The sequence below is a fragment of the Anomalospiza imberbis genome, chromosome 23, assembly GCF_031753505.1.
Source record: "Anomalospiza imberbis isolate Cuckoo-Finch-1a 21T00152 chromosome 23, ASM3175350v1, whole genome shotgun sequence".
NCBI lineage: Eukaryota > Metazoa > Chordata > Aves > Passeriformes > Viduidae > Anomalospiza > Anomalospiza imberbis.
Window position 1 is genome coordinate 6,427,504 of NC_089703.1, and position 13,109 is coordinate 6,440,612.

General features: G+C 45.9%; 1 protein-coding gene across 1 annotated transcript in view; it reads left to right on the top strand.

Annotated features, from left to right (window-relative positions):
• The first annotated feature begins 6,052 nt into the window (after positions 1–6,052).
• ACAP3 (ArfGAP with coiled-coil, ankyrin repeat and PH domains 3) overlaps positions 6,053–13,109 on the top strand; it is a 66,263-nt gene continuing 59,206 nt past the window's right edge. Inside the window, exon 1 of the mRNA XM_068171363.1 lies at positions 6,053–6,185. Within this exon, the coding sequence (XP_068027464.1) occupies positions 6,139–6,185 (47 nt within the window). The 5' untranslated portion in view covers positions 6,053–6,138. The remainder of the gene's footprint in view (positions 6,186–13,109) is intronic.

The window sequence follows — 13,109 nt, forward strand, 5'->3', positions numbered from 1 at the left end:
TGAATGATTTTTAAGGTCCCTTCCAACCCAAATCCTGCCAGCACAGGCGTTCCAGGCAATCCCAGACCATCTAGTTCAGCCTGGAAAGATGTGCCAGTAACAGCTGAGAGGAAATAACAGCTCCAGGGACAAAAAGAAACCAAGAAAATGGTGAAACACAAAGGCTGCAGGTGTTCTCAATGCCTGTAATCTGCATTTAAAACTCCTTCTAAAACACTCAGCTGCAATATCTGGATGGGCAAGAACCTCAAACCAGCACAAACAAGCACCCAGCTCGTTGGTAAAGCAGGGAGAGGGAGAGAAAAATCCCTGGAGAGAAGAATTCCCCTCATGCAAGTCTGAGATCTGCTCTGAATGGCAAAAGCCAGGCAGCTTTCAGGGCACACAACGGCAGCAGGGCTGTTCAAAGGAAAGTGATGAATCTCAGCTCTGGAGAGGAGGGGATTTCTAATCCCTGGCCTTGTGCAGGCTGGAGCTGCTCGTTTCCATCCCTGCTGGGGATGCCTTAGGATTTTAACTTCTATTTTTAAAATATATTTTTATATATATTTTATTTTTTAATATATTTGTATTTTTATATATATATTTTTTATATATTTTACAATAATATATAATAGAATAAATATATATTTAAATATATATTTAATAAAGATATATTTTAATATATCTTTGTATTATATTATATTATATTATATTATATTATATTATATTATATATAGAATAGTATATTATAGAATATTATAGTATATTATAGTATATTATATTATAATTAATAATATAATATTATTATATTATATGTTATTATATGTTATTATATAATGTATTATTATATATTAATATATTATCTGTTATTATTTTATATATTTTGTTATATATTAAATAATATAATATATTATTTTAATAGAGATATCTATATGATACATATATATTTTAATACATTAGTATATTTAATATATGTTTTAATATATTTAATGTATTCTAAATATATTTACTATATTTTAATATATTTTTAATATATCTAAATTCCATGTACAATGTGACTTACTGCTTTCCCATTTTGGGCAGACACAACAATTCCTCTCCAGGCCTGGCAGTCAAGGACACCTCACTGCCCCAGGCCCCAGAAAAAAGTTAAACAAAAATGAGTTTGGAGGCAGCAAACTTGGAATAAATTCCTTCATTACCTGAAGCTGTAATTGGGACATTCACCCAATATGCAAATGGACCAAACTTATAAAAATATAAAAACCTGTGACTTGTTGTCCGTTTTTTGGGGGGCTTTGTCTGCCCTAAATGTACCTGAAGGCCCTTCAATAAACAGAACTGCTTTTTATTCTCTTTATTTTGTCTCTTCATTTTGGCCTCTGTTTTTAGGTAGCACAAAAAGGCACCGCTGGAAGCACCACGGAAAAGAAAGGGTTGGTTTGACCTCTGTGAAACCTCAGGAAACAGAAACCACAAGAGCCCCTTCTCCTGGGCCAGGCCTAATTCCTTCCCCTGAATTCCTCAGAACACTCCAGCCTCTGATAGCTCTTAAATAATTCAGATTTTTGCTCTCACTCCTGCTTGTGGCCAACAAATCAAGGTCTGGGTACAAGAGCCTGGTCCGGAGGTGAATTTTGGCGTTGATTTGTGTGCAAAAATGGCATTAAACATCAAATTTCACCTCATTTCACTGCTAGGAACTCAGATGGGAATGAGAGCCTGGTCTGGAGGTGAATTTTGGTGTTGATTTGTGTGCAAAAATGGCATTAAACATCAAATTTCACCTCATTTCACTTCTAGGAACTCAGATGAGAATGAGAGCCTGGTCCGGAGGTGAATTTTGGCGTTGATTTGTGTGCAAAAATGGCATTAAACATCAAATTTCACCTCATTTCACTTCTCGGAACTCAGATGAGAATGAGAGCCTGGTCCGGAGGTGAATTTTGGTGTTGATTTGTGTGCAAAAATGGCATTAAACATCAAATTTCACCTCATTTCACCTCTGGGAACTCAGATGGGAATGAGATCCTGGTCCGGAGGTGAATTTTGGTGTTGATTTGTGTGCAAAAATGGCATTAAACATCAAATTTCACCTCATTTCACCTCTGGGAACTCAGATGGGAATGAGAGCCTGGTCCGGAGGTGAATTTTGGTGTTGATTTGTGTGCAAAAATGGCATTAAACATCAAATTTCACCTCATTTCACCTCTGGGAACTCAGATGGGAATGAGATCCTGGTCCGGAGGTGAATTTTGGTGTTGATTTGTGTGCAAAAATGGCATTAAACATCAAATTTCACCTCATTTCACTTCTAGGAACTCAGATGGGAATGAGAGCCTGGTCTGGAGGTGAATTTTGGCTGTAATTTGTGTGCAAAAATGGCATTAAACATCAAATTTCACCTCATTTCACCTCTGGGAACTCAGATGGGAATGAGAGCCTGGTCTGGAGGTGAATCTTGGCTGTAATTTGTGTGCAAAAATGGCATTAAACATCAAATTTCACCTCATTTCACTTCTAGGAACTCAGATGGGAATGAGAGCCTGGTCCGGAGGTGAATTTTGGTGTAGATTTGTGTGCGAAAATGGCATTAAACATCAAATTTCATCACTATTCCCATCCCTGGCTGGGTGAGGGCTCCTCGTGACATCGGCCAGGCCCCCCCGGCCCTGTTGCTTCACTCATGGCTTCCATTTAGATGTAGAATTTTCTTAAAACACGGGATTTCCACGTCAGGCCCTCGTCTCAGTTCACAGAAAGTTCATCCGAAGCCATCAGTGAGCCATGTGGTTGCTGCTGTTGTGTCTGTGGTGCTGGGTGGGTGGAAGATCGGGATTAATTAACCTCAATTAGCCACACCACATTTTGTTGCCTGTCCTGTGGCAATGGAGTTCAGTTCAGCTGGACCCACAAACCCAGCCGTGCTCCTTCCCCGCGTGATTCCTGCAGATTTATCCCCTGGCTGCTGGCAGCAGCAAATCCACTGCCTATGGAAAATTAAATTTAGATTAACGAGGGACAGGATTGGTGCCAATCCTGCTGCTGGTTATGGACTTTTACCCTTGGAATGGGTTTGTTCTTCCTGCCTGGAAATCATGGAGCGGTTTGGATTGGAAAGATGAAATTCAGGAAATCCTGCCTGGAAATCATGGAATGGTTTGGATTGGAAAGTTGAAATCCAGCTGTTCTGGAAATCATGGAATGGTTTGGATTGGAAAGCTGAAATCCAGCTGTTCTGGAAATCATGGAATGGTTTGGATTGGAAAGTTGAAATCCAGGAAATCCTGCCTGGAAATCATGGAGCGGTTTGGATTGGAAAGATGAAATCCAGCTGTTCTGGAAATCATGGAATGGTTTGGATTGGAAAGATGAAATTCAGGAAATCCTGCCTGGAAATCATGGAATGGTTTGGATTGGAAAAATGAAATTCAGGAAATCCTGCCTGGAAATCATGGAGCGGTTTGGATTGGAAAGTTGAAATCCAGCTGTTCTGGAAATCATGGAACGGTTTGGATTGGAAAGTTGAAATCCAGGAAATCCTGCCTGGAAATCATGGAATGGTTTGGATTGGAAAGATGAAATTCAGGAAATCCTGCCTGGAAATCATGGAACGGTTTGGATTGGAAAGATGAAATCCAGGAAATCCTGCCTGGAAATCATGGAACGGTTTGGATTGGAAAGTTGAAATCCAGGAAATCCTGCCTGCAAATCATGGAACGGTTTGGATTGGAAAGTTGAAATCCAGCTGTTCTGGAAATCATGGAATGGTTTGGATTGGAAAGATGAAATTCAGGAAATCCTGCCTGGAAATCATGGAACGGTTTGGAAGGGAAAGCTGAAATTCAGCTATTCCAACCCTCTGCCTTGATGAGGGTCACCTTCCACCAGACCAGTTTGCTCACCCTGACCTTGAATGTTTCCAGGGATAGGAATATTTCCAGCCAAACCTCTCTGGGCAATCTTTGACATCGTTTTAACACCCTCATGATAAAAAATTCCTCCCTGACACAACCAGCTGCCCCTGAGGTTGTCACAATGCACCTGAGCTGGCGTCACAGCCAGCTCAGCCCTGAGCCACACCTGTCCTGCGTGTCTTCTGAGCCTCACCCTCACCCAAGGAGGAGCAGAAAACATTTTCTTCATGGAAAGGGTCACTGGATATTGGAATGGGCTGCCCGGGGAGCAGCTGGAGTCCCCATCCCTGCAGGTTTTTAGGGGTGTGGCACTCAGTGCCAGGTCTGGGTGCCCAGGTGGAGCTGGCTCACAGGCTGGAGTCGATGGCTTCACTTTGAAAAGGACATGGAGGGGCTGGAGCGCGTCCAGAGGAGGCCAACGAGGCTCTCGAAGTGTGAAAATGGCTCTTGGGGAACAGCTGAGGAAGCTGGGTTTGGTGGGGCTCAAGAAGAGAAGGCTCAGGGGAACCTCAGCACTTCACAAGTCCCTGACAGGAGGGGCTCTTCAGGTGGGGTCTCGGCTCTTCTGCCGTGCCCGCAGTGAGAGGAGGAGGAGAGGAAGCTGAGGCAGGGGAGATTCCCATCAGATACTGAGAAACTTGGGGTGCTCAGGCTTTGGAAGGGCTGCCCAGGGAGGCGGTGGGGAGGAGGTGCCCCAGGGTGCGCTGGGGGGGTGCTGAGCTGGGCTTAAAGCTCCCTCCAAGGCTGAGGGTTCCTGGGATCTCCGAGCTCCTTCCCTGCCTGGCAGAATCCACGGAGCTGGGGACACGGGACGCGCCCGTGACACCCACCCAGCACAGCCGGGGGTGGCCGGAGGGGCCAGGGCTGTGTCCGTGCCGTGTCCGTGCCGTGTCCGGTGTGCAGGACAGGGTCAGGGCTGTGTCCGTGCCGTGTCCGTGCTGTGTCCAGTGTGCAGGACAGGGTCAGGGCTGTGTCCGTGCCGTGTCCGTGCCGTGTCCGGTGTGCAGGACAGGGTCAGGGCTGTGTCCGTGCCGTGTCCGTGCCGTGTCCGGTGTGCAGGACAGGGTCAGGGCTGTGTCCGTGCCGTGTCCATGCCGTGTCCGTGCCGTGTCCGTGCCGTGTCCGGTGTGCAGGACAGGGTCAGGGCTGTGTCCGTGCCGTGTCCGTGCCGTGTCCGGTGTGCAGGACAGGGTCAGGGCTGTGTCCGTGCCGTGTCCGTGCCGTGTCCGGTGTGCAGGACAGGGTCAGGGCTGTGTCCGTGCCGTGTCCGTGCTGTGTCCAGTGTGCAGGACAGGGTCAGGGCTGTGTCCGTGCCGTGTCCGTGCCGTGTCCGGTGTGCAGGACAGGGTCAGGGCTGTGTCCGTGCCGTGTCCGTGCCGTGTCCGGTGTGCAGGACAGGGTCAGGGCTGTGTCCGTGCCGTGTCCATGCCGTGTCCGTGCCGTGTCCGTGCCGTGTCCGGTGTGCAGGACAGGGTCAGGGCTGTGTCCGTGCCGTGTCCGTGCCGTGTCCGGTGTGCAGGACAGGGTCAGGGCTGTGTCCGTGCCGTGTCCGTGCCGTGTCCGTGCCGTGTCCGGTGTGCGGGAGGGGGTCAGGGCTGTGTCCGTGCCATGTCCGTGCCGTGTCCGGTGTGCAGGACGGGGTCAGGGCTGTGTCCGTGCCGTGTCCGTGCCGTGTCCGGTGTGCGGGAGGGGGTCAGGGCTGTGTCCGTGCCGTGTCCGGTGTCCGCGGTGCGGGAGGCGGTCCGGTTCTGTGCGTGGCTCTGCGGGAGGCGGGTCTGCGCTGTTCCCGGCGCCGTGTCGGTGCTGCGGGAGGCGGATCGGAGCCGTGGCGGGGCTGTACCGGGGGCTGTCGCCGGTACTGCGGGGCGGGCCCGTTCCGTGTCAGCGCCGTGGCAGTGCCGCGGGAGGCGGGCCGGTGCCGTTCCGGGGCTGGGCTATTGCCGGTGCCGTCGCCGGTTCCGTGGGAGGCTGGGCCGCTCCCGGTGCTGTGCCCGGTGCTGCACTCGGTTCCGTGGCGGTGCCGCGGGAGGCTGGGCCGCTCCCGGTGCTGTGCCCGGTTCCGTGGCGGTGCCGCGGGAGGCGGGCCGGTGCCGTAGCCGTGCCCGGTGCCGTAGCCGGTGCCGCGGGAGGGAGGCGGGCCGGTGCCGCGGGCGGGCGGGGGGCGGGCGCTGCCCGCGCGTCTCGGAGCCGGCGGGCGATGCGCTTCCTCCGCTGAGCGCAGCGCGGCCGAGCCGGCAGGATGACGGTGGAGTTCGAGGAGTGCATCAAGGACTCGCCCCGGTTCCGGTAAGCGCAGGGGCGCCGCGGCCGCCCCGGGAATGGCTCGGGAAGTGGGGGAGGACGGGCAGGGCCGCGCCCGGGCAGAGGGACCGGCCCCGCAGCCCGGGCCCGGGAGGGGCCGGAGCCGGGGCCCAGCGCGCTGAGCCGGCAGCCGGGGATGCCTCGGGCCGCAGGCGTTGCCCCGCCGTGCCCGCATCCCTCCCGCATCCCAGCTTCCCGTTCCCCGCACCCTCCCTTCCGCGCCCCCCATCCCTGCCGCACCCCGCATCCCTCCGTGTCCCGCATCCCACCCTCCCCCGCCGCCTTCGGACGCCTGGCAGATGAACGATTCGGGGTTCGCGGGGCTCGCCAGCGCCCGATCCCGCTGGGAGCGCGCATCCCCCGCGGGGCTCGGCCGGGCCGGCGCTCGGAGCCGCCCGCAGAGCCGCGGCTGCGGAACACGCTCATTTTCCATGCGCTCACATCCCCATCTCTCGGAGGGCGGATTTTTTTATTTATTTTTTTTTTTTTAGCGGTCTGGGAGGAATCTGGGCTGTGACAACAAAGGCTCCGGCTTGGCTGTGCTCGCATCCTCCTCAGGCCGCTGCGGAGCGCCCGGGGCTGGCGGGGAAGGAGCCGCCAGGCTCCGGGCGCTGCCGCTCCCTTGTGCCGGGAGCATCCCGGAGGGGCTCGGGGCTGCCGCTGCTGCTGCTCGGGGAGGAGCTGAGCTCCCGCAGGGAGCGAGCCCCGCCGCCTCTGCGCCGCCCGCATGAGCCAAACGCAGACAAAAGCCAGCAGGAGCGACCTGGGCTGCCTGTGTGAGCAGGGGAAGGAGTTATTGGGGGGTTTCTGCTTCCTGCAGATGGTTCGTGTTGTTCCTTCTCGGAATCTTTGTGTTTGTTGGGAAAAAAAAAAAACCAAAAAAAAACAAACCCAACCCAAACCAGCTTGCGTTTTGTTTAGGAATGGTTTCTTAACCATGTAATGGTTTTCCGGACCATTTCTAGGAATGGCTGGCTCCGTGCAGAGGGGTTGCAGCGCTCTGGGGCTGAGGCTGCGTGCCCAATTCTCATTTTGTGGCCGTGGGTGGCTGCGGAGGTGACACGAGCACCTGGGCGGGTGCAGCTCCGTCATTGCCGCGGGTGGGGATGTGGGAAGGGTCCTGCTGCACGTGGTTTGGCTGGAATTCTGCGGGAGATCCTGCTCTTCCTGCTGCTGCCAGCTGATGGGCAGTGCCAGCTGAGGTGACAGCTCCGGAGTCACGGAATCATGGGACTCTGCCGTGAAGTTAGGCAGGAAATGCTTTCATCAATCCTCTGCTCACTCAGCAACCATTAGGATTTATCCACCTTTTATCCCCTTTCCTTTTTTTGGCTGCCATTGGGATTTATCCACCTTTATTTCCCTTTTTGTTTTTTTTTGGCTGTCATTAGGATTTATCCACCTTTATTTCCCTTTTTTTTGTCTGTCATTAGGATTTATCCACCTTTATTTCCCTTTTTTTTGGCTGTCATTAGGATTTATCCACCTTTATTTCCCTATTTTTTTGGTCTGTCATTAGGATTAATCCACCTTTATTTCCCTATTTTTTTACCTGTCATTGAGATTTATCCACCTTTTTTCCCCTCATCATTAGGATTTATCCACCTTTTTCCCTATCATTAGGCTTTATCTGCCTTTATTTCCCGATTTTTTTACCTGTCATTGAGATTTACCCACCATTATTTCCCTTTTTTTTACCTGTCATTAGGCTTTATCCACCTTTTTCCCCCATCATGAGGATTTATCTACCTTCCTTCCCCCTTTTTTTGGCCTTTCCTTAGGCTTTATCCACCTTTATTTCCCTTTTCCCCCCCCGTCATTAGGATTTACAAACCTTTTCCCCCTTTTTTCCCCACCTATCATTAGGATTTATCCATCTTTCCCCCCCCTTTTTTATTTCCCTATTTTTTAATTGTCATTAGGATTTACCCACCTTTATTTCCCCTTTTTTTCCCCCCTATCCTTAGGCTTTACCCACGTTTATTTCCCTTTTTTCTCCCACCTTTATTTCCCTTTTTTTCCCCATATCATTTAGGATTTACCCACTTTTTCCTATTTTTCCCCCCTATCCTTGGGCTTTACCCACCTTTATTTCCCCTTTTTTTCCCCACCTATCCTTAGGCTTTACCCACCTTTATTTCCCTTTCCCCCCCCCACCTTTATTTCCCTTTTTTTCCCCGTATCATTTAGGATTTCCCCACTTTTTCCCATTTTTTCCCCCTGTATCATTAGGCTTTACCCACCTTTATTTCCCCTTTTTTTCCCCACCTATCCTTAGGCTTTTCCCACTTTTTTCCCCTTTTTTCCCCACCTATCCTTAGGCTTTTCCCCCTTTTTTCCCCCTTTTTTCCCCACCTATCCTTAGGCTTTTCCCCCTTTTCCCCCCTTTTTTCCCCCGTATTCTTAGGCTTTTCCCACTTTTTTCCCCACCTATCCTTAGGCTTTACCCGCCTTTATTTCCCTTTTTTCCCCCATATCATTAGGATTTACCCACTTTTTCCTATTTTTCCCCCATATCCTTAGGCTTTACCCACCTTTATTTCCCCCTTTTTTCCCCACCTATCCTTAGGCTTTTCCCCCTTTTTTCCCCACCTATCCTTAGGCTTTTCCCCCTTTTTTCCCCCCTTTTTTTTCCCCCACCTCTCGTTCCATCCCTTGTGAGCCCCGGCTGGTGGCCCCGAGCCTGAGCCGTGCCCTCACTGTCCAGCTGTCTGTCCAGCTGTCTGTCCAGATGTCTGTCCCACATGGCACTGACCCTTTTCCTGCTGCCGTCAGCGCCGACTGATGCCTTTACTTATTTATTTATTTTCTGTGTGTCTGTGGGCTCCAGGCCAAGTTTTTTAGCATGCAGGCAACATCATTCTGCTCTGTCTGCCCCGTCCATGAAAACAAGCCAGCTCTCAGAGCTCCCAAAGCTGGACCTTTATCAAAAGCCACTTATTTAAGCCTGGAATTATGAACTGTTTCCCCCATGGCCAGACACAGGCTGCCTGTGAGAGGGAGAACAAGAGATTAGGCTGGAGGAATGAGCTTGGCTGCTTCAGGAGGGTTGGAGGATGTGCAGAAGGGGAATATTTCAGCTGTGAGCACCTCGGGGATTGGGAAATGCTGAGGTTAGAAGGGAAAAAAAGGAACCGAGTTGAACTATTCGGACTCGGTGCCTCAAATACTGAGAAATCCTGATGTTAGAAGGAAAAAGAAGAACCCAGTTGAATTATTGAGACTTTACGTCTTGAATATTGAGAAATCCTGATGTTAGAAGGAAATAGAAGAACCCAGTTGAATTATTGAGACTTTACGTCTTGACTATGGGAAATCCTGATGTTAGAAGGAAAAAGAAGAACCCAGTTGAATTATTGAGACTTTACATCTTGACTATTGGGAAATCCTGACATTAGAAGGAAAAAAAAAAAGGACCAAGTTGAAATATTGAGATTTTTCACCTTGACTATTGGGAAATCCTGATGTTAGAAGGAAAAGGAAGGACCCAGCTCAATTATTGAGACTTTACGTCTTGACTATTGGGAAATCCTGATGTTAGAAGGAAAAAAAAAAGAATCAAGTTGAATTATTGAGCCTTTACATCCTGAATATTGAGAAATGCTGGCATTCGAGGGAAGGAAAAGGTAGAACCAAGTGGAAATATTCAGAGTTTACACCTTGAATATTGGGAAATCCTGATGTTAGAAGGAAAAAGAAGAACCCAGTTGAATTATTGAGACTTTACGTCTTGAATATTGAGAAATCCTGATGTTAGAAGGAAAAAGAAGAACCCAGTTGAATTATTGAGACTTTACATCTTGACTATTGAGAAATCCTGATGTTAGAAGGAAAAAAAAAAAGGACCAAGTTGAAATATTGAGATTTTTCACCTTGAATATTGGGAAATCCTGATGTTAGAAGGAAAAAAAAAAGAATCAAGTTGAATTATTGAGACTTTACATCCTGAATATTGAGAAATGCTGGCATTCGAGGGAAGGAAAAGGTAGAACCAAGTGGAAATATTCAGAGTTTACGTCTTGAATATTGGGAAATCCTGATGTTAGAAGGAAAAAGAAGAACCCAGTTGAATTATTGAGACTTTACGTCTTGAATATTGGGAAATCCTGACATTAGAAGGAAAAAAAAAAAAGGACCAAGTTGAAATATTGAGATTTTTCACCTTGAATATTGGGAAATCCTGATGTTAGAAGGAAAAAAAAAAGAATCAAGTTGAATTATTGAGACTTTACATCCTGAATATTGAGAAATGCTGGCATTCGAGGGAAGGAAAAGGTAGAACCAAGTGGAAATATTCAGAGTTAACACCTTGAATATTGGGAAATCCTGATGTTAGAAGGAAAAAGAAGAACCCACTTGAATTATTGAGACTTTACGTCTTGAATATTGGGAAATCCTGACATTAGAAGGAAAAAAAAAAAGGACCAAGTTGAAATATTGAGATTTTTCACCTTGAATATTGGGAAATCCTGATGTTAGAAGGAAAAAAAAAAGAATCAAGTTGAATTATTGAGACTTTACGTCTTGAATATTGAGAAATCCTGACATTAGAAGGAAGGAAAAGGGAGAACCAAGTTGAAATATTCAGAGTTTGCACCCCAAATAATGAGAAATCTGATAGGAATAGGAAGGAAAAAAAAGGAATCAAGTTGAAATATTCAAAGTTTTCAACCCAGATATTGAGAAATCCTGATGTTAGAAGGAAAAGGAAGAACCAAGTTGAATTATTGAGACTTTACATCCTGAATATTGAGAAATGCTGACATTGGAAGGAAGGAAAAGGAAGAACCAAGTTGAAATATTCACAGTTTTCACCTTGAATATTGAGAAATCCTGATAGGAATAGGAAGGAAAAAGAAAAACCAAGTTGAAATATTCAGAGTTGACACCTTGAATATTGAGAAATCCTGATGTTAGAAGGAAAAAAAAGGAATCAAGTTGAAATATTCAGAGTTTACACCCCAAATATTGAGAAATCCTGATGTTAGAAGGAAAAAGAAGAACCAAGTTGAATTATTGAGACTTTACATCTTGACTATTGGGAAATCCTGATGTTAAAAGGAAAAAAAAAGAATCAAGTTGAAATATTCAAAGTTTTCACCCCAGATATTGAGAAATCCTGATGTTAGAAGGAAAAAAAGGAACCAAGTTGAAATATTGAGACTTTCCATCTTGAATATTGGGAAATCCTGATGTTAGAAGGAAGGAAAAGGAAGAACCAAGTTGAATTATTCACAGTTTTCACCTTGAATATTGAGAAATCCTGATAGGAATAATAAGGAAAAAGAAAAACCAAGTTGAAATATTCAGAGTTGACACCTTGAATATTGAGAAATCCTGATGTTAGAAGGAAAAAAAAGGAATCAAGTTGAAATATTCAAAGTTTTCACCCCAGATATTGAGAAATCCTGATGTTAGAAGGAAAAAGAAGAACCAAGTTGAAATATTGAGATTTTTCACCTTGAATATTGGGAAATCCTGATGTTAGAAGGAAAAAAAAAAGAATCAAGTTGAATTATTGAGACTTTACACCTTGAATATTGAGAAATCCTGATGTTAGAAGGAAAAAAAAAGGAATCAAGTTGAAATATTCAAAGTTTTCAACCCAGATATTGAGAAATCCTGATGTTAGAAGGAAAAGGAAGAACCAAGTTGAATTATTGAGACTTTACACCTTGAATATTGAGAAATGCTGATAGGAATAGGAAGGAAAAAGAAAAACCAAGTTGAAATATTCAGAGTTGACACCTTGAATATTGGGAAATCCTGATGTTAGAAGGAAAAAAAAAAGGAATAAATTTAAAATATTCAGGTTTTCTCAAAGGCTGCAGGGCTCAGCCTCCCCCTGTGTTTCCCTTCCTTCCTGCCAGGTCTTTCATGAGCTCTTTTGCTGGAATTATTTGGGAATTTTTATTACAGAATTATTGGGAATGCAGGAGAATCTTAGGGGGTGTGTGAGGGACGGGGCTTCTCCCACAGAACATGGCATGTCCCTAAAATACTACAGCTCTGAAGAAGTGAAATACACAAATATGTACAAAAATAGAGATAAAAATGAGGTGAGGGGAGATAAAAATAGATACAAAAATGAAAACCAGTTCTCGGCAGAGAATTGAAAAAATTGAAGCCCTTTGCCACAGGAAACTACGTGGAAGAGGCAGAAATTTAATTTTAAAATTCAATTAAAATTTTAAATTTTAATTAAAAAATTATAAATTATAAAAATTAAAAAAAATAATTTAAAACTTAAAAATTTTAATTAAAAAATAAAAATTTAATTTTTAAAAATTAAAGAAAATTAAAATATCGATTAAAAAAATTAAATTTTATTTTTTTTTTTAAATTTGTGATTTTTTTGAAATGCTAACATTTTGGTTTGGGATGGTTTCCCATCCCAGGGTAGGAATTATTCTCTTTTTCCTGCTGCATCCACAGAGCCCCTGTGCACCTCCCAGAGAAGGTTTGTGCCATTTTTCCACCTGGTTTCTTCTCCTCCACGGACAGCCTTTGAAACAATCAAATTGCCTTTTTTTGCCACGCACAGGGAGGGGAAAAAAAACCTCCAAAAAAAAAAAAATTCCCCAAGATGAACAAAAACCTCCTAATAATTAACAGCCACCTCCAGCTCTGTGTCCAACCCACCTCACCTCACAGATCCCAGTTCCTACATCGAAAATTGGCTTTATTTGGAAGTTTTTTTTTAATTCCGCGACTTAAATGTTCAAATCGAAAATGTTTAAATTCAATTCAATTCAATGAAAATGTAAATGTTAAATTGTGTCTCACCCCCAGCTTGGCAGATGAAGCTGCACTTCCAGTAAACAATTTAAAATTTAAAACAGTTTAATCACCTGCCAGGACCTGTTCTTGCACATCCCAGGGCTGCCCCAGTAGATAACTTTTATCTGC